General features: G+C 39.7%; 1 protein-coding gene across 4 annotated transcripts in view; it reads left to right on the plus strand.

The window, feature by feature from the left end:
* UTRN (utrophin) overlaps positions 1-20,428 on the plus strand; it is a 391,420-nt gene that overhangs the window by 37,469 nt on the left and 333,523 nt on the right. Inside the window, exons 1-2 of one of the 4 annotated variants that reach the window (XM_074580339.1) lie at positions 658-777; positions 2,854-2,988. The exons of 2 other annotated variants lie outside the window; for them this stretch is intronic. In XM_074580339.1, coding sequence (XP_074436440.1) covers positions 684-777; positions 2,854-2,988 — 229 coding nt within the window. In that variant the 5' untranslated portion in view covers positions 658-683. Of the gene's footprint in view, positions 1-657; positions 778-2,853; positions 2,989-20,428 lie in introns of those variants that run through there. One more of the 4 variants, XM_074580340.1, reaches the window with a different exon arrangement.

Genomic DNA, 20,428 nt, shown 5'->3' on the forward strand with positions numbered 1-20,428 from the left:
CTTCTGCTTTACTGGACTGTGATCTGTCTTGTTTGGAATTACTGCACAGGGGAAATGGCATGCCTAATCAGCGTTTGTAATTTTTGACACAGAGGTTTATTTGTAGAATTCCCTTTTTATGCTGCAATCTTGTGTTAAAATTTTCTTTTTGCTCTTTCGAAAGGTCATTCAAAGGTGCGGATGCTCGCCTTGCAGAGTTGTTCTGGTTTCATGTTCTACTGAACATGTGTAAAAAGTGTTATGATAATGCTGCAAGCTTTTTGCAGAGTAAATGCTAAAAATATTTAGGGTTTTTAAAATTAGCATGGTATATGAGCAGAAAAGGAAAACTGCCACCTTCTTTCCTGTTTTCTGTACGTAGAATTTAACTTGCTGGTGCTTTGGAAGCTGAAGTGTCCTCCTGTTTTCATAAAGAATAGCAAAGCAGTGTACTCATCTGTTTTTAAAGAGAAAAAAATTATCTTAATTAGCTTTAAGTCTGTTACTTGTTTACGTGCAGCCTTTTAAAAGGTTTGTTTCCTGAATGGTTTTGTCAGTCACTGTGTGGCTGAATGTGTCGAGCCCTCTGAGGAAAACCAGTGCTTCCCTCCCCCTCGAATCCCAGCATGCAGTTCTTGCATGGGTACTAGCGTGTACTTCCTCTGCATCTTCACTTTCCTGTTTTTCAAAGAGTGAGCTTGATCATGAGTGTTCAAACAGCCAAAAAAGTTGTGTGGAAAAAGTACAACATTGCTGCGTCTTGGGATACCGACAGGCAGACCTGTTACCCTCTGCCAGGTGAGTGCTTGGTTACTTATGTTTTCAAGGCTGTGGTGGATAAAAGGATACAGCCATCTGGGTCTGGTTTTATCTTCTAGACCTGATGCAAGCTGCTTTTCTTAACTTGGTTCAAGTTTGCTGACTCTTAACAGGAGGGGGTCCTGGAAGGCATGGCAGGAAACAGCCCACGGAAAGGCTGTTTTCTATGGTGTTGCTCCATTGCAAGCGCTGTGCGAGCCCTGGCTGCGTCACACCTGCAGCCACAAGATCCTCTTGGTAATGCTTGTGTCGTGGGCTTCCCTTTCACCTATAACTTGTTAACTTTTTCATGGCATAAGTTTTATTGCTGTTCTGTCTGGTTGAAAGTCTTAGTGTCCCCAGTTTTCTTAAACTATGCATTAAGTTACAGCGATTTCACTATTTAGTCGTGTTTTGATTCTCTACACTTCTGCTTGCTGTATCTTCTTGGACTTTTGAATGTACATACTTACAGCAGTGCCGTCACCCCTCACACTTTTTTTTTTTTGATGCACTTTGGTGGTATCTCCAAGGGAGTAATATTGCCCGTAATTTGGAAAGAATATGTTTTGGGGAGGTGTGCTTTGGAGGAGGAGAAATTGGGAATGTTTCTCTTTCCTTTTCTTTCTGCCATCCTTTCCTACCCATCCCCATTGAAATTTCATAGATTGACTATTACACTGTTTTGTGACCAGGGCCAAATAATATAGATTGTCCCGGAAAATATATGCATATATACTATACTGTTTAGATATAGTAATTGACAGATGGGGGCTGATTATTTTGTGAATTGGTGTCAGAACTTCATGGATGCAGAACCTGCTGATATTTGACTTTGGTCCATTTGACTTGACTTTTGATGTGGGTTTTTATTACAAAGCTGGAGTCTGAATATGGGTTTTTAGAAAGTGAAACAAAAATCCTCTTTAGATGTAGCAGTGTAATGGCTAACTTTAGAATAAAATGATGGGCCGGGACTCTGATCTCATGTATGTTTGCTTCTAGAACAATGAGGTGGATTTGGATATATGCCAGTTTAGTTGGGAGCAGAAACTTTTCCTTTATGGCCCAATCCAAACTCTGTTAAAACTGACCAAAATATCAAGAAAACTCAGTAATGTGAGTGGAGTTGCTTTTGAGTGACTCTGGAGAGCTCAGTAAATTACAGGTCAGAGAGATCTGGTGTTCTTCAAAATCTGCATGTATTCAGTCTGCTAATGAGGTGCAGCTGCAGTCGATCACTCTTGGAAAGTTAAAAGTATGAGAAAAACAGTTTGCTTGGTTTTTATTATGGGCCATTGTTCAGCGAAAATGTTTGTTCTGGCTCTGTGTGTATCGGTGTGGGTTTTTTAGGACTATTTCTTGGATTTTTTTCTTCTTCCTTTCTTCTTTTACCGAGGTATTTTTAGAAGACGATGAACTTGGGGCAAATGTTACAACCAGTCATGCAATTAACTGGTGAACACTGCAGCTGTGAAACCTCTAAAATGTCCATCTATGGGATAATAGGGGGGTCAGTCCTTTTGAGGTTTTCTTTTTCAGTCCTTTAGGTGTTTTTAAAGTGTAAGTGCCAGTGTGTGTATGCAGATAATATTTGGTGATGTTTATGTGTCTATGGATGATTTCTCCAATGGTACCTGCCCTAACTGGGGCTAGGCTAAGGTGTAAATCTCCTGGTTGAGTAAGCAGCTACTTGGTTGCTCAGGTGCTTTATATGATTGAGCAGAGAGTGCTTAGTGACTATTTCTTAAGGCCTGTTTAACTCCCTATGAGCTGGGAACCCTCTGTCTTTAAAAGCAACTGTATCATGGCTGGTATACTGCAATTATATTTTTTTTCTTCCTCAAGTAGCAGGATTTTTCCCAGAAATTCCTTGTGTTATAATGTTCCTAACTCTTCATAAAGTGTAGGACTATAGATTTGCTTTCCAGGAGAGTGGCAGTTTCAAATGCTTTTTTCTTTTTTCTTTTTTCTTTTTTCTTTTTTCTTTTTTCTTTTTTCTTTTTTCTTTTTTCTTTTTTCTTTTTTCTTTTTTCTTTTTTCTTTTTTCTTTTTTCTTTTTTCTTGTATTTGGAGACTCTGGGGGACTTGTGGCTTTGGAGAGTTCATACAAGGACTTGGAAATGCACAGAGAAGAAGAGAGCAAAAAATCTGAAAAAAGGCAGAAGGTGAGAGGCATGGAAGGGAGAACAAGAGAAAGAAAAACTGAAGGTAAAAGAAATTAAATCTGGGGTGGGGGATGAGAAAGCCTTTCTCTGTTTGAGAGGACAGAATTTTCAATGATGCAGTACTGGAAATATTCAAGCAGGAAAAAATTGGGTGGGGAAGTTGGGAGGGGTATGTGTGTGTAATCGTTTCTTCTTCACGTCCTTTGCTTCTCACACAAATCCAGAATGTAAATAACAGGGAGACAAGTTTAGGAAGCACCTTGTGAGCTGCGCTCTGGCTAGGTTTAGGGTTGATTTATTCGCCCGTAAACTTTGCAGTGCTTGCAGAGGTGCAGCTTTGGTTTTGTTGGTCAGCTGCTTGTTGTGAGAATTGCTGAGGGCTGGAGGAAGGGAGGTTGAAGCTCATATCTGATAAAATATGTGAATGTAAATGAATTTGCTTAGGTGAAGCCAAAATGGATAAGACTCCTCTGTCTTTTGAAACCTAAACAACACCATCCTGTTCAGTCAGATTGCTTTATGGCCTAAAACATACTACATAATTTAGGTAATCTAGTTGGATGTCCTTCTTTGTAAATGTCTAATCTCTCTTAAGAACCTTTTAAGCTCTCAAGTCAGTGGTAGGTGCTGGGACTGTGGTGGCACTGGTAGGCTGTGTGGTGTCTAACTGGAACTAAAACTTGGTCTTCATGTGCGAGGGAAAAAAAAGAAGGGATCTCATACTTTCTTCACCTGTTTGAACAAGTGGGCACTCTTCTTCATTGCTGTTCCATGTCATGGGAGATAATTTATATCGTTCCATAAAAACCTCTGAAACTGTTCTAGGAAAACTTGGACTATTTTATATTTATATATATGTACTCTACAGTACAGTACTACAGTAGTATTTGATGTGCTTATTTTTAAATTATTATTTTTTCTACCTCAATTACTTCATTACCCAGATGGATGTCACCCTGCCATTTGAGGAGAGGCTACTTACCCTATATTAAGGAGGTAGAAGATGATGCCAGTTGTGTGACACCTTCTACAAGTGGTTGCCTTGTGGCACTGTTTCTATAAAATGTCAGCTCTGGACATAAAAGCGCTCTGCAGTAATTGTATGAACTATGTTAGCATCTTAGCAATATGCCACTACATATTATTTATTTTTTTTTCTTCATACAGTTGTTAACAGAAGCAAGAGGGATAGATTTACATTTTATTGTGTGAGCTAATTGCTGTACAGCCCCCACCCCCATGCTTAAAAGGAGTGTGGGTTTTTTTATAGCAGTAGGAAATAATGCCAATGATATGACTGAGGCATTTTGCAAACTGATAGTTTGAGAGTGTATCTTTTGAAACTGCCTTTAGCTTCTGTTACCATTTGGGTCTCCCTTCTTGCTCTGATAGCCTCTCTTTGGAAATCCCAGCCGCACTAGCCCACAAATGAAAAGCTTCCTTTCAGGTGGGAAGGAATTTATCTGTGTTCCCACAAGATATATGCACTGATAGCAGCTTGAAATCATTTAATCATGAGACCACAAACTGTTACAATAGTAAAAATAATATTTACTGCGTTGTTCATGTTACTGTAAGCCCTGGGTTGGTTAGTTTGCTTAGTAGAACTGTGCTGGACCTCCAATCTGTTTGATTTGAAACAACTCAGGCTTTTAAACACATGAAAATGGTATATTTCCTTTTTGGCAGCAGGTGATCAAGGATGCGTTATGAAATACAACATATAGTTGTAGCTGAAATGTATGAGAACAGATTACGTAGTAATTACATCACATTACATAGTTGCCTTTTGGGTCTTCACATGACCTGATTTTTCAGATTCTGAAGGACTTTTTTTTTAAAAAAAAACAAACAAACCAACAACCACTTCATACTGAGAAAGTGGAAAATATTTGGCTGTTGGCTCGTAGTACAGTCCCTTTTTTAAATTGTAGGGGAGCATTTTGCTGCTGGATGCAGGCTGTGCCCCTCTGCATTGTTTCGGACGGAGCGGTGCCTGTGACTCACGTCTGCCGTATGGAGAAACCATGTTCCCTCTGGCCGGTGAATAATCTGCCGCTGGTTCACTTTTATGTTTTCACTGAAATGTTCTGACCCTTAACTGGAGGGCTCCATATGCTTCCTGCCCTCGTCCCTGATGAATAGGGCAGGAATTGGCAGCAGCATGGTCTGTTATGTGACCTAATTTGTGTGGCGTCTGGGTGGAGCGCACTCTAATCTTCACTAAGCGAGTGGCTGAGAAAGCGAATTGCGGTAATTCCCCAGCTGATCCTTCCAGCGGGTAAAAAGTGAGTTTTTGCTGCAGGGGAAGGAGATGCCTTGTACTCTGACACTTGTTACGTGCTGAGATGAGTTTCTGTCTAGGCGTTCAGAAAAGCAGTGAACAAACAGTTCAAGGGTTCTAGGCAGAAATTCAGAAATGTGGTGGCCAGCTTCTGTGCGGTGCAGGGTGACAGTCGACAGCTTTCCCCTTGTGTCTGCCCAGATCAAACCTGGCACGCAGCAGAGTGCATTGACAGCTTTCTGTAATATTTGACAGTTAAAAGAGCATTTAGTAACGCTTGTGCAGATGGAAGCAGGATGGTTGTATCTGTCTTGCTAAATTACACGACAGTGTGGATTTTTTACTGCAGTTATGAATTATCTCCTCTTTATTGAGGTAAAATATTGTTCAGGCTTACTTAAGTGTTCTGGGTCTGCTTAACTTGAAATTAGAGCCTGAGATATTCTAACTTATAGTACGTAGATGCAGCATTCAGTTATACGCCTGGGATGCAGAGGGCTGGGCAGATACTGGAACTGACTGTGTCAAAGATCATGTATTTCCCATTGTTCTGGTAAACTGGCTAAAAGGAGGAGTGCATCAAGTTTTTTAGCTACGAGGCTAACTTCTTAAAGAAATAACATGGGATGACTAGCCAGATCCCATCCCTGCCCTTCCCTTCTTGTCCTGGTGCCTGGTCCCAGCTCAGCGCTTTTGCGGGGCTGCCCCAACACCAAGGCTACAGGACTGCCTGCCTCAGGTTGAAAGACCTGAGCTGGTCAAGTGGAGCCTTTAATATCACTTCTTTTTCTCTCAGTTATATTTTTTTTTTCCCTGCTAGAATTGTACGGTTCAACCATTTTAAGCTTCAGATTATTGTAAAAGGTTCTTAGCTGGTTTAATACCTTGTAAAGTGAAATATTTTTAAAGCAATTCATAAAACAGTCTGGGCAGACCATTGAAATTAACTTCTGCTCCCAGCTCAGCTATAGTAAAATCAATATTTACTTGGCCTGTGTGACCTCAGTCTTTTTATATATAAGAAAAACATTTATTTCCACTGCTGCTTTTAAGGTAGCAAAGAGATAGTAAAATGGATACTTTCTGATCCCCTCTAAAGCTTCTCTCTTGCACAAACAGCCCATATATGGATTTTTAGCAAATATCAGGCATACCCCTTTCTAAAAAATTAGTTGCTATTTCTTCACTTCTGATGTAGAAAACAAATAAATAAGACTATGATCTTTTTAGTTGCTGAAATAAATATAAACTTGAAATTGAATATTTGAAAACTAATCTGTATAACTAAAAGCATAGCATCCATTTTATTTTCTCTGATTTTCTGTAATATAACTCTTGCATTATATTTTTTTGAATGAATACTTTGTTACTAATTCTTCTTGTAGTTTTCCTTTCGGTGAGTAAGTTTTAAGCTTCAGCTTGCTGATGACAATTTGAGATTGAAGGTTATATGCTGGGATTCTTAGCACTGTGTAAAAGAAAGGTAGAAAATGCTGTCACCTGATGTTTCACCATCATTCCTGTATCTGTTGCCATGAAATCTCATGCGAGCGTTCCTTATCTAATCTACAAGCAGTAACTCCAGTAGCTTAAAAAAAAAATTCCAAGTGTGGGTTACACAGATAACTTTCTTGTGGGGACATGCCTCAACCTTTTGTTTAGTAATCTTGCACGCAGGTAGAGTCTCTCACAATGATCAAGCTTATTTCTCAGTTTAATAAAAATGAGAGAAAATGTTGTTGATGAACTTCAGTATCAAATGATGACTTACTGATAGTGTTCTTTGTTGTAGTAAGCAAGCAGTAAACGTGTTGGTCAGTTAAATGGAAGCAGGTATTTTACACTTTTTGGTTTTGACTTCTGGATGGAACTGATTATACAGCAGTTAATGTTAGCAGCAAGAGTTGCAAGTGCTAATACCTAGACAGGATTAAACAAATCGCAGTGTACTTCTTGTGTTTTTAGTTAATTCTGATGTAGTTGCATTCCTGTCTTTAATGTAGTCAAGTGATTTATTCTTAAAAATAATCCAACAGGCTGTTATTCCCACTTTAATGCACAGTGTCAGCCTTCTGTTGGAGGTGCTTTCAGTTTTGAGTAACTTAGCTATCGGTGACTAAGGGAAAAAAGTTCTTGTTTTAACCAAGTCATTTTATTGGTTTTGCAATTGAAAGAGAAACTAAGATATTGCTGACAATGCAAGATATGTTTTTCTTCTGAGATATTTCATTTTGGCAATGGATTAATATCAGAAAACAGTGCTGTTCAATTCATTGTTAGAATCAAATGATTTATAAGTGGTAGTGTGCAATAGTATAATACACTTTTCTTGTATGTAGAACATCAGTCTTGTTTCTCTAGTTTGTTTTTTTTTTTAATGTATTTGGTGGTTGGTTTGGTTTTTTTGTGGGTGTTTTATTATATTTTATAGCAATAAAAGTCGCTTCAAGAGTTTGCCCTCAGGAGTTGATCTGGAATTATTTTATTGCCAGGTAAACTAGTTTGCTATCTTAATTTATGGCCAGGTAAACTAGTTTGCCATCTTATCTGACATTCTTCCCTGAGCTAAGGGGAAAGAGTTTGCTGTATAAATGGCAGTAAGTGTCCCTCATTGCAGTTAATATTGTCTTTATTGACTCTGCAAAACAGGTTTGCTGTTCAGCCCTTGTGGTGCGTTGACCTTGGTGGCTGCCAGGTGCCCACACAGCTGCTGCCTCACTCCCCCCTCAACTGGCCGGGGGAAGAAAATAAGATGGAAAAGCTTGTGGGTTCGGATAAGGACAGGGATGTGACTAGGGGGAAATTCATTTAATTTATTGCCAATTAAAATAAAATAACAAGAAGAGAAACAAAGCGAGACACAAAGACAAAAACTAAAACACCTTTTCCCTACCTCTCCATTTCTTCCCAGGCTCAACTTCACTCCTTCAATCCCAAATCCTTGCCCTCTTCCGCCCAACAGGAATGAAAAAGCCTGCTTATGTAAATTATATCTTCAAATAGAATTGGTTTTTTTTTATTATTTGTGAGAAATGCTGACTTTTCTTGGCAGATGTGCAGTCAACCCTCAGCAACAGCATGAGCTTAACCTATGGTCCAAAAATTTCCAGATGGTAAAAATGGACCCTTGGTCTGAAAAAAACCTTAAGTATATCTGAAAATAATTCAAAATACAATTTAGCAAATATGCTAATGCTTGTGGGAGGAACATTTGGCTGACAGTGTTTCCTTGTACTTTCCTTTATGGTGTGTGACTCTAAAATCAACACAAACGAAACCCATGTTGAGGCAAGCAGACTTGCATTAAATATTTGCAACATCTTGGAAACAGTCCTGATCAGCTGCTAAGCAAGTGCAGTGTTCTGCTGCTCTGTGTGTAAACACTGCTATTGCTTTTAATGGCATCAACTGAAGTAGCCTGCAGGGAGCGGTGAGGCTGGTTTACAGCCACCATATGCAGAAGTAGTGGCTGTTTTCTGGCCCCTTTTGCTGAAGTCCTGGCATGGTGTTCCTTGTTCTGCGCGCTGCCCTGTCTCCTGTCCCCTCTGCAGCATGCACAAAACTGCATGCCTTGAAACTCTCACTTTCCAGAGTGACAGAGGGTGACTAAGGTCACAGTGCAAAACTTGCATGTTTTAATAGCATTGTCTTAGTGAATATCCTTGAACATTATGCCCAGCAGAGTCATCACAGGTAAATAATTAGCTGTTGTTTTGACAGTGTTAAGGTGCTCTTTAGGTAAGACAGGAGACTATTTGGCTAGCCTAAAAATATTCACTGTAGCCATTTGTAAAAAAACAAAAAAAAACCCCAAAAAACCCAAAAAAACACAAACAAACCAAACAACAAAACCAAACATGTCTGAGTGTGTACGCAAATTATCAGTGTCTGGAGGAATTAAGGAAAATAAGTGTTCTTCCTCAGTTCATGAGTTTAGCATGCAGTTCTGCTCCAAGTCCAATTAAAAATTGGATGTGGCACTGTGAATAAATCTGTAGCCATCTTATTTTTAGTGTAGTCCGTGGGAGCATAGCAAAGTTGATGCTATAGTTGGTAGAAGTTCCTGTAAAATGGCTCAGACAGCCTGCAAAGCAACAGGTGTTGTGGGAAACGCTTTACTGACTTAACAGTAGCTATTGAAGACTTCTGAGGCAACTAGATCATTTCTGATTGACTTGTTTTATTATTGACTGCTTTGCAGTGGAAGAGCGCTCTCTCTTGTCTAATAAATCATGGAAGCTTTTTCCTTCTTTCTGTCTTTGTATATTCATTCCCCTGTCATGTTCTCATACCAGCATAAGTGAATTATTGAGCCTTCACCTTTGCAAGAAACAAACCAAATGTGCAGTTGAGGAAGAGTTAAAACAAAGTTCCCAAATAGTACCTTATGTTGTCAAAGAATTTTTTTTTGGGGGGGGGAAAGCTCCCTGGTGTAGGTAAGTGATGTGGTGTGTGTGTTTAACTTTACACAAGTATGATATTGCTAATAGGGTGGTGGGTTTTGTGTGTGACCTTCATCTTTCCTCCTTTTCTGTTATGTTTAAATACCTCTTTGAAGTTCTTTGATAAATATCTTCCATTTCTCAGGTTCTTGTTTCATCCACTCTTTCCTGATGTTACTATAATATGATACTTTCTGCTGTCCTGTGGTTTGGAGATTGACATGATCCAGATGATGAACTTGTCGTAGGGTTGAAGATGATACGATAAATACAGACATACGTGTTTCATTCTTGCTCACTCTTAATCTTTTGTAATTATTCTTCTTCTCCCAAGAATGGGTGTCCTCACATATTGCTTTCTTGTATGGCTTTTTCCATTCTGCTAAAGGTAGAGAATAAAAGGTAGAAACTCATTCTTTTCTGGAAGATCTCTGGGTTTTTTCCATAATGTTCATCTCTAGGAGGTGCAGGTAGTACATCTTGGCAGCTGGAGTTCTGGGCCATCTTTTAATGCTCCCTTACTGAGCCCAAATTACACTCTGCATTTGAAGGGTGAGAAGGCTGGTAGTCACCCTTCCTTGCTGTTCCTTTTTGCAGCCATGTAAAGACTTGAGGAATAACAGTGAAGTGTTGTGACATGAATGGAAAGAGTGCAACAATGTGACTCTGATTATAGACAAGACCAAAGTTTCTGAGCTTTAATTTATTTAGTTTTTGTCAACTTGTTGTTTCTTTTCATTGTGTACTTCTGCAGGACTGGAGACAAGCCTTTTGCATGTACAAGGTTGCAATTAAATGCATCAAAATTCAAACTAACATAATAGGTTGCTGAGTCAGCTCTTAGTCACACTAATTCTTTTGAGAGAAAAAGTCTTCACATATATTTCTTTTTCTAGCTTCCTTAGAAGCCCTGTCTTTGTCACTCTGGTGATTCTTCATTTATACTGTTTCCTTTCACTCAGTTCTCACTTGTCATCTACGAAATTTGGGGATTTTTTTTCTGAATAAGTAAAGTCTGCAAAAGCCTTCTTGTGAGGCCAGCCATGTTCGTTCATAGTTGGACTAAAAAGATGCTGCAGGATAAAGCCAGGAAGTCGTATTCTGGTCCATACTGCCTTTTTAGCACTAACAGAGCTGCTCTTAGCCAGGCTGCATAACTTTGAGGGGGGATGATAGCAATATTTAGTACAATAACTGTTTTTAAAAGGGAAGACTGTATAGCTTCTGGCTGCTTGAGTTACCCTTCAAACATGAATTTTCATTTCCAAACTTACTGGACCATGGTAGTGTTTCACGTGCTGTTTGAGCAAGTAGTAGGTAGGTAGGTGACTGTGAAATTCAAAATGCCTTTGGTCCTGCTACACCAGCACACACAGACTTGTGTGTGGTTGCAGGAATTCTTTCCTTGCCACTTTGATGTGGTAGGCTTCATGAATACTTGGGTTTTGTAAATGATCCTATTCTCCCATAAGTTGGTCATATGTGTCAGCAGTGGACAATCTGAAATATGAACGGTGTATTGCAGCTTGCTCCGTGATGCTTCAGACAGCAGTCCGTATGAGTTCATGTGCCCTTCCATACATCGTTACTACTGTTTCCCATTTCCACGCTCCTTTGCAGCTTAAAAAGGTCTTATTTCTGTTTTTGTACTGCTGCTTTGTTTGTGTGTTCTGGTTAACAAAACATTCTAACTTTTAAAGAGTAGCCTAAATGTAGCAGTAATGTGGAAAATCAGAAGTGGTACGTAACTAAATTAGAGATCTTCAGATATGAAGATGTAATCTATATTATGTAAATTAAACTTATATCATTGCATTGTGGATGAAAACAGTTGTGATGTTTCTTAAAAAAAAACCTAAGTGGTTCTGTGATTTAGTTTTTGGGACTGATGTCCAAAGGAACAGCCAGCTGTAGAAAAATCTTGGAATAGCTGTTTAAAACTAAGCTATTTAAGGTTTTCAGCTGTATTCATATTACAATGGTTTAAGGTGATATGTTAAAGCGGAACAACTTAAAAGACCTGTGTAGGTGGGAACTGGAATGTGACTAAATTGCAGGCATGATAACATCGTTAAGTGTCACAAGTATTTGGCAATTACAAAGCAGTCAGAGACTAGCTGACTTTTTGAATATCTCATGTGGCATATCCTCCTCTCTGCTTGTCTTTGAAGGCAAAAGTACTAACTATCCCTCGCCAGTTTAATTACCTAATTTTTGCCCAACATATACATCTGTGTATCACTGCAAATTCACATTGCTGTGAACTTGGGTAAGATTAAGGAAAAAATGCCTGCCAATGAACTAAAGAAGTTGCAGAGTGTTCCAGATTCATTGTACCTCCCTTCTGAGTTTAGGTGGGGGGGAGACACCTTAGTGAAAGGCTAATTCAGGGCTAATATATACTCAGTCAAGGTTCTCTGACTTGTTACCGCAGTAAGATCACGTGGGGAATGACCAAAGCTGCTATAAGTCTCCTTTTTTTGTGTGGTTTTTTGTTGTTGTTGTTGTTTTTTTGGTTTTGTTTTGTTTTTTTAAATAATAAAATATGAAGACTGCAGTGTGTGGTGCTTGTGGAATCGATCAGGCGTTAACTGCGTCTGCAAAATAAAAAGTGAAATGCTACAGCTTCTCGCAAATTTTATCAGTCGTATTGCTCTTAGTTTTGCCTGGTGTGATGCAGATAAGACTGGCAGAAGTATTGAACTTGCTTGTGATAGTTAATAATACAGAAGGTTGAAAGTAATTTTTTCTGCTTTTACATTTGTAGAAAAGGATCTAAAATAGAGTTAAAAGTACTGTCAAGATGCATTCTCCACTCTCTTCCCACACCTGGTTTGTAGTATACAAAACTAAAGATTCAAAAGCAAGTCATGTGAGGACTACGGTGTCTTTAGGAGATTATCTGTGATTTCTATTTTGTATTTCATCCTGTTCATACCACTTGTTCTTTCTGTGAATGGTAATGTTATTTTAATGGTTCAGAAATAATAATCTTACTTCTATTACTTCCGTTAAGGTGTTACTTTTATTTGCATAACCTGAAGAGTGTGAAATGCATTGCTGTTTTTGGTGGGTGTTTGGTTTTGTGTTTTTTCTTTTTTTTTTTTTTTACTACTGAGCTTTGTAGTTTGCTATAAGTTAAGTGCATTATTTTATTGAGAATTTGTAATTCTTGTAAACATGTAGGAAGTCAATTTGTTATAGTAACTTTCTCAGAGAAGTGCAAATACATGTTAAATAGAAAGCAAGCTTCTCTTAACCCCACTGGGGAACCACATAAAAGTTTTGCTTTTCTTTGATAAAGAGCCAGTGTTTTTTTGTGCTTCTGGGATTGCATCCCTGCCTTATCCCCATGTCTTTTCTCTCCCTCATTTGACCCTTCACCTCTGAGCAATTGCACGTTAATCCAGACCCTTCACAACCTGCTCAAATGTGTGGAGCAATTGGGCTTTGTTTCACCAGAGCTGGCGCGTACATGGGAGTTTTTGCATGGGCAGAAACTAATGTGTGGCTGGCTCTTGGGAGAGCTGGGGACGTGCAGATAAAGTGCTAACGCCCAACCTCAGACTGGGATGTCATACTGAACCCTGCCTTTAAGCACAGCCCATGTTCTAGCTGTGCTTATATCATGTATTTCTCTTGGGAAATTTGGGAAATACTTCAGTACCAATTGTTTATAGTAAGAAATATTATTTGATGCTACTTGCAAATAATTTTTCTTTCTAGGGTGGGCTGTGGGTCAGGGTGTGAAAGCCTTGGAAGAAATTCCCCCTTGCATTATGTGGCTCAGCAATGGTGAACTTGTCCTGGCTTTTTCTGGGGTGGGGCTTAAGTGCTGATCTTACTTTTAATCCAGAATGACACTGCAAAGACATAAGTACTTTTATGGATTAAAATATCTCAGATCAAATGCTCTGAGTTTCAAGATAAACCTTTGAATTGAGGAAATGATCATTTTATATTGCATCAAATGCTTTAGTCGGCTACAGAGGTTGTACTTCGTATTTTGCTTTCGCTCTGCTGTATAGCCTCCCTTTCTTACTGGCAGAAAGAGTTGTTCTGCCATGTAGTTATACTTTTTTCCTCAAAATTAGTGAATTAAGCCAGCAAAAGCTCCTCTTTGACCCAGCTTTGGCTATGCCAGAGGAGGTTTTGTTACTGGTGATGTCCATGCACATTTTTCATATCTAAGCCAATATAGTTGTGCCAGTAAAATTCAATAGTGTATGTCTGTGTTTAGGTGCTGACTTATGTGCATTGGTGGTAAAAACTATTTTCAGACTAAACCTCACAGTATTTCTTCTTGTGTTGCAAGCTAGTTTTCATTTTAGAGGTCATTCAAGGATACAAAGGCCTTCTGTATGGAAGGAAGTTCCTAAGCACTTGGGTTTAAAACACTGCTACCTAGTTATGTCAAAGTTGCATTGCAGGTCTGGTTTCAAAAGGTCTTAACATTGTTCCTGAACTCGTCTCTTAATCTTCTGCATTGGCTGTTTCAACATTGAAATTCGTCTGATTAACTGGTTTATGCTACTTTTACATCTCTTCAACTTCGGTGCCTGGAATCATAGTTCCTGTTGGATTTAGCAGTGGTTGCTCAGGGGAGTGTGTTACCATAAGGAGGGCTGTGCTGGGTTTAGCCTGATGTGGTACCCTTGGTGGTGTCCACAGCTAGGTACAATGTGCTTGCACTTCTTCCATAAGAACATCTTCAGTGGCACTTCCTCTAATATACCTTACTTTCCAGTGGTTTGCAGTTCAGGGATTTTTTTCAGCTGTAAATTATATCAATTGTTTTGTAGACTCTTAATTCCATAAGCTTGTCTCTGCTTTTTTAGCCCATTTGTACTCATGCCCTTGTTTGTCTTGCTTTCACTGGTGGTTACTGTCATTAATTTTGGTACACAGGCTAGCAATATTCAGGCTGCAAGCTCCAGCCTCACTGAGATGTAGACACCACCTGCTCTGCTGCAGGGACATTGATCTTTGTTGAAACAGAAAATCGGTGACTTGAAGCTCTTGAGCTGCCTCAGTTGGGCAGCTGTCTGCTGGGCAAGGGCTCTGAATCCTGATGCCTGACTCCTTAGCACCAGGAAGGTGTGCAAGAATCCTTTCAGAAAATGCACCCAAGACAGGATTACGCCTGTAAGTGTAACTGATCTACTGGAGTTGTTGCCGGAGGCAGCAGTAATCTGACTTGTAATTATCTGCTTTCATTAGGTGATCTTTCTTTTTGTACAGCCAGTTTCTAGGAAGGGAAAAGTGATGTGTCTGTTCTGAATTTCTCATGCCCTCACAAAACCATTTAAGGTGATGGAGTGGCAGTACTCAAACGCCACTTTGCACGGGTTTCATCACAGTCCTCCCAGTTGGTCATTAAATAATAAAAGCACTAGGATTGGGATGTGTACATGTAATCCTTTGCCTAAACAACGGGCTGCTGAAATCCCTTGGCTCACGTTCTTGACAGGCTTTGAACTTTGGTTGCTCTCCTTTTGACTGCTCTGTTCCTGCATCTTCTCCAGTTTTGGTCACGCAGTTTGGAGTGGTATATCCTGAAAGAGCTTTCTGTACTGAAGTGGGAGGTCTTCTGTGGGCTCACACTGATGGTGATCAGTGGCTTGCGTGATTGCATAAATGGTGGTTTTAATGCATTCCAGATATTTATCCTTTAATTGTCAAACAGAATTTATGTACTTTCAGAGCAGTTAATCAGGGAGAGAGTTCAACTTTGGGGCTTAATTACTGACTAAGCCAGGGAAGGAAACGTGAGTTTAATTAGGATATAGGATTAGCAGTGCCTTGACCTACTGCTGTTGTGACCAAATAACAAAAGAAAATTCTTATGTTTGCCAGAAGCCATAAGAAGGGATCATTTGTAAAAGTTTACTCCAGTTTCTCTTTTATTCTTTCCTAATTCAGGTGTCTCACTAAATACATGAATTGGATAAGACACCTTTATGACTGTGTTTCTTCTTGCCGCTAGAGAACGAATATTAATTTCTTCATGGACAGAGCGCTCAAAGTTTTGCTTAGCATCACATTTTTCTGCACAAAGGTTCCCCCTTCCCCAGTGGTGCTATATTTCTTTTCCTTGGCCAGCAAAGGGATGTGACTGGGAAATACATTTATCTCAAGAAGTTGACTTGCCTTTTGCTTAATCTTCCTCATTAGGGCTGTACAAAACACTTAATATACTTCAGGTAGGTCATGTGAAGCTAAAAGCAGGTTAAGTTACGGTGATCGTTTCCGTAGTGAACTTGCTGGAATATTTTAGGGATAGAAATGAGAGTATTTTGTGTGGTTTGCGCTAACAAGCATATTGGATTTAAATTCTTTGGTCATCCTATTCATTCTTTTGCTTACTTCTTCATGTTTAGAGCACCACTACACCACATTAATTTTGGGGGCTTCCTTTAAACCTTCTACATTTCAGGTTTCATCTTAGTAATTACAAAGGTTAATAGGCTGAGGTAAATAATTTACAGGCATCAGTGTGGCTGATCATTGACAAAATAATGGAATAGTTAATGAAGCCCAGACTTAGCCTGTCTGGAAGGAAAATAAGCAATTTATGCTTTTTTTAAACTTTATTTGCCTATTTGGTTTCTGTAAAGACTGTTGGCTCAACTTTGTTGCTGAGATCAGTATGCAACAGTTTGAGTTGAGGAATATTTTCTATTTTGGCGTGTTTCCCCTCTGCTTCTGTCTTGCAAGTGTTGCCTGCCTAGGAACTCATGAGAGTAACATGACATAGTGTGAGTTTTGGTTGTGAAGAATTGAAATGTGTTAGTCTGTGATTGTAAGTTGGCCACAGAAGAGTGTAGAAGCTTTCTAGTACATAGTCTGTTAAGTGAAATCGTGTTAGTGAGCAGCTTTCCAGCAAGTGTCTTGGTGAGCTTTAGATGCTGTCAAGCTTTCCTTCCTTTCTCTTTCATATCTTTCTCTTTACCATGAACATGCTGCATGTTCTTAGACAAGCTCCCCTCTACTCAGCGCTGGTGAGGCCACACGTGGAGTACTTGGTCTAGTTCTGGGCTCCCCAGTACAGGAGAGACATGAACGTACTGGAGTGAGGTGAGTGAAGGGCCACTAAGACAATGAAGTGACTGGAGCATGTCTCCTATGAAGAAAGGCTGAGAGAGCTGGGACTACTCTTCAGCCTGGAGAAGAGAAGAATTGGGATCAGGGGGATGCTACCAAAGTTTATAAATACCTGAAGGGAGAGTGTAAAGAGGATCGAGCCAGGCTCTTCTGAGCAGTGCCCAGTGAAAGGACAAGAGGCAATGGGAACAAACTGAAACACAGAAAATTCTATTTATACTTAAAACACTGATATGGGTTGCCCAGAGAGGTTGTAGAGTCTCTGTCCTTGCAGATCTTCAAAATCTGACTTGACCTGGCCCTGGGCAACCTCCTATGACCAACGGCATTGGACTAGACGATCTCCATAGGTACCTTCTGACCTCCACCATTGCCGTGTTTTCTGTGAAACACTTTAATGCAAAATTTTACTAAACTTCTTGGGAGCAATGCAAAGAGTGGTAGATTTCATATGGATAGTGAAGCTTGCTTAATACTTGTAAGATGGCTTGAGGCATTCATATGAATGTGCTTATAAGATTTTAATTGATATTGCAGTGATTATAACAGTTACAAAACTGTAACAGATATATAAAATATAAAGTATACATGCTCATTGTGTTTGGGTTTTTTGGGGGGTCTGGAAATCTTGTTCCAAGTAACAAAGTGAGTGTTATGGCTTTTTAAAGACACTTTACTCTTCTGTTTTCTTATTTTCTGAGTTAATTAGCACTGGAAAACTTAAAATATTTTTTTTTATTACCTTCTATGGATGAAATACAATTGTATGTGTGCTTTTTTTTGTGTGTCTTAAGACTAGATTTCTAAATACCATCAGAGGTTTGAGGCAATCAAACCCAGAAAACTAATACCTTGACTTTGCATAACTGAACTGCTGAAGTTGCCATGTTATGAAAGTCTTATATACTGGACTGCTAGGAAAGACTTAAATTCCATGGGGTTATAAATTCCATTTGTTTTTAAATAACTCTAGTCGGCATGCTGCTGTCACTGAAATGGAACCTATGTGGTCTGTATTGGGAGGTACTTAGTTAACTTGCTTGCAGAAACCTTTAAATAGCATTTATGTAATTTTAAAATATGTTAACAGCATACACGTTTTTGAAATCTGTAGATTAATCCATTATCACAAGGAAAGTAGGATATTCTGATTATGCTTGTCTTTCAATTTTATTTTTTTTTTTTCCCTGCCAAGCTGGTCCAATTTCGATTAACTAGTGTGAAACTTAATCCAATTTTCATGTCAAAAAGTTAATTAAATAGCTACAGGTTGTGTGAAAATTAGTGGCTGGAAGAAGAAGAGGCCCTGAACGCAGTGCCTCTACTCAAGAAGCAATTGTTAAAAAGAAGTATAGATGTCTTTCCTGCTGCCTGGTGGATGGTCTGTCAGTGTCTGCGTGTGAGGCGCAGCCTGGTGCATACCCAACTGCCTGTACCTTGTGTGTTGGGATGGGGTGGGACCTTACCGTGAGAGACCAGAGAAGTTGTGGGGAGGAGCTGGCACTGATGGGGCGTATGCTAATATTTAGGAAGCCAAACATTATTAATTTACTTCTTAGGAAATTGGAGCATTTAATATGTAGGAGCCAGGTATTTTTAGCTTACATCTCAGGAACTGGCTTCTATTTGTGAAAAGCTGTTGACCTAGAGAGGTTTAGAGCAAGAATGAGGATGGAGTGTGGTGGAAGGAGACTTGGGACAACATGGGGAGAGATGGATGGAGGACCCTGGGAAAAAGATGGGCAGCTCTGAGAAGGAATGGATCAGGAAAGATTTTAATATTTGTGAGTGAAAAGACAGAGAATAGGGGATGAGGAGTGTTTGGGATTGCAACCTTTGGGTTTTTGGAAAAGGAAGATAGCAAAACCTCTGGCTGAACAGAGTTGGGATAAAAGAGACTCTGGAATATGAGGGGGGCAGAAGTTCAGTGCTGTGAATAAGAACTTCGCAGAGCGCTTCTGTCTTTACCCACCTGTCATAGAGAACAAAGTAACAGTTACATCTTTTGTACTGTGAACTTTGTTTCCTGAAGGTGTTCAGACAAGGTTGTTTGTGATGTCTGTCTGATTTGAAACTCTGCCATAACTAGCAGAGAGAGATACTTGGATAGATACAGTTAATGGCTTGGCTTCCTTCTCTGCCCGAGCAATATTGCTTACTTGGGCCTGCGCAGGGTCTCTGACATCTGTTGTGTCTCTGCTTCCTTCTGGTATGCAGATGGGCTTTTTGTGGGGTCGGCTCTTGTGTTATGCAGGAGATTATGCTAGATGATCACAATGATCCCTCTGACCTTATATCCCGTGAATCACCTCCACAAATGCAAGTGAACCTAATAATAGTTCTAATTTGGGAAGAGAAAAAGGAGCAGATGGCTAACACCAACTTGTGGAAAGCAAATCTGCTTTCTTTGTAACAGCTCAGAAATGCAAAGACCTAATCTGTGTTCATAACAAAATGAGCAGTAGTAAATCTAGTTTGTGATTCCTACCTTTTGTTTGTGTCTGTAAATTTGCTCTCTTTAAGTGCCATCCTGTTTTTGTGCTTAGAAACATCTTAATAGCCAGATTTTGGGCAGGAGTTATCCGCCTTTCTCTTCTCTTTCCATGTGCCAGTCATGTTGGTTGGGACCTCAGGGAGATGGTGAGGGCATCTTCTTCTCCCTGCTTGTGAGGTTTGTCCTTTGATATCTACAGGGTGCATATAATCCAATCCACTCTCTATCATTGTAGAGGTATTTGTGATACCTTTATTTCATTTTTTTTTTCCCATGGTGCACTTGCTGATAGCTGAAACCCTTTGCTCTAACCAAAGATAACAGCAGAGACTTTTCCATCCTCAAGCCTTAGTGTGTGGTTGCTGGCAGTTTGTGAAATATGTGCCCAAATGTATTTGTATCTCACACAAAGGCTTCCCAGGGCTGTCTTGTGCTGGGAGCTGTTGCTGCTTGGCTTGACTGAATGTTAGGGAGCCATTGCAGGCTGTTGGATAGAAATGCGGGCGACCCTCCAGATCAGCCCCGTGTAGTTGTTGGGAGACACTAGCTCCAATTCTTGGCAACTTGTGAAAACAGCGGGGTCACTGGCTGACCAGTGTGGGCCGTCAGGCCTGGTGCGTGGTACCACAGCATTATTTCTGTCTGCCGAGAGCTTGCTTTTAAACATCTAGCTTCCTTTTAAACATCATTCCAACGTGCTGAGCCCAGCAGTGGGGTGTGTTAGATTGCTTTTGCTGGGAGGTATGGGAACAGCTATTTTAATATTGCTTCAGCTGTGAGGATACCTTCTTCTAAGTTATTGGTTGCTGGGGGATTTTTTTTATTGTGAAGTAAATTCAATTTATCTTAGATTCACAGCACACTTCAGTGAGAACCGTGGGGTGGTCCTCATTACTGCTCTGTGGTGCCTTGTTGGGAAACACCAGGGCATGAGGTGTGGGTTTATTTATTTTTTTTTTACGGTTTTTGTGTTTGGTTTTTTTTTGGTAATGCTTGTATTTCATAATTTGGTCTATACAGAGAATTTATAATTTGGGCAGCTGCATCTTATGTGGCAATTGCTATAGGCAGACATCACTACTTTTTTTTTTTTAGAGACAAGTTATTAATATAACTGTGTTTTGCCCAGCTGCTGAAGTTTGGAGAGGGAAGGAGAAGG

The sequence above is a fragment of the Larus michahellis genome, chromosome 3 (genome assembly GCF_964199755.1).
Source record: "Larus michahellis chromosome 3, bLarMic1.1, whole genome shotgun sequence".
In the NCBI taxonomy this organism is placed as follows: Eukaryota; Metazoa; Chordata; class Aves; order Charadriiformes; family Laridae; genus Larus; species Larus michahellis.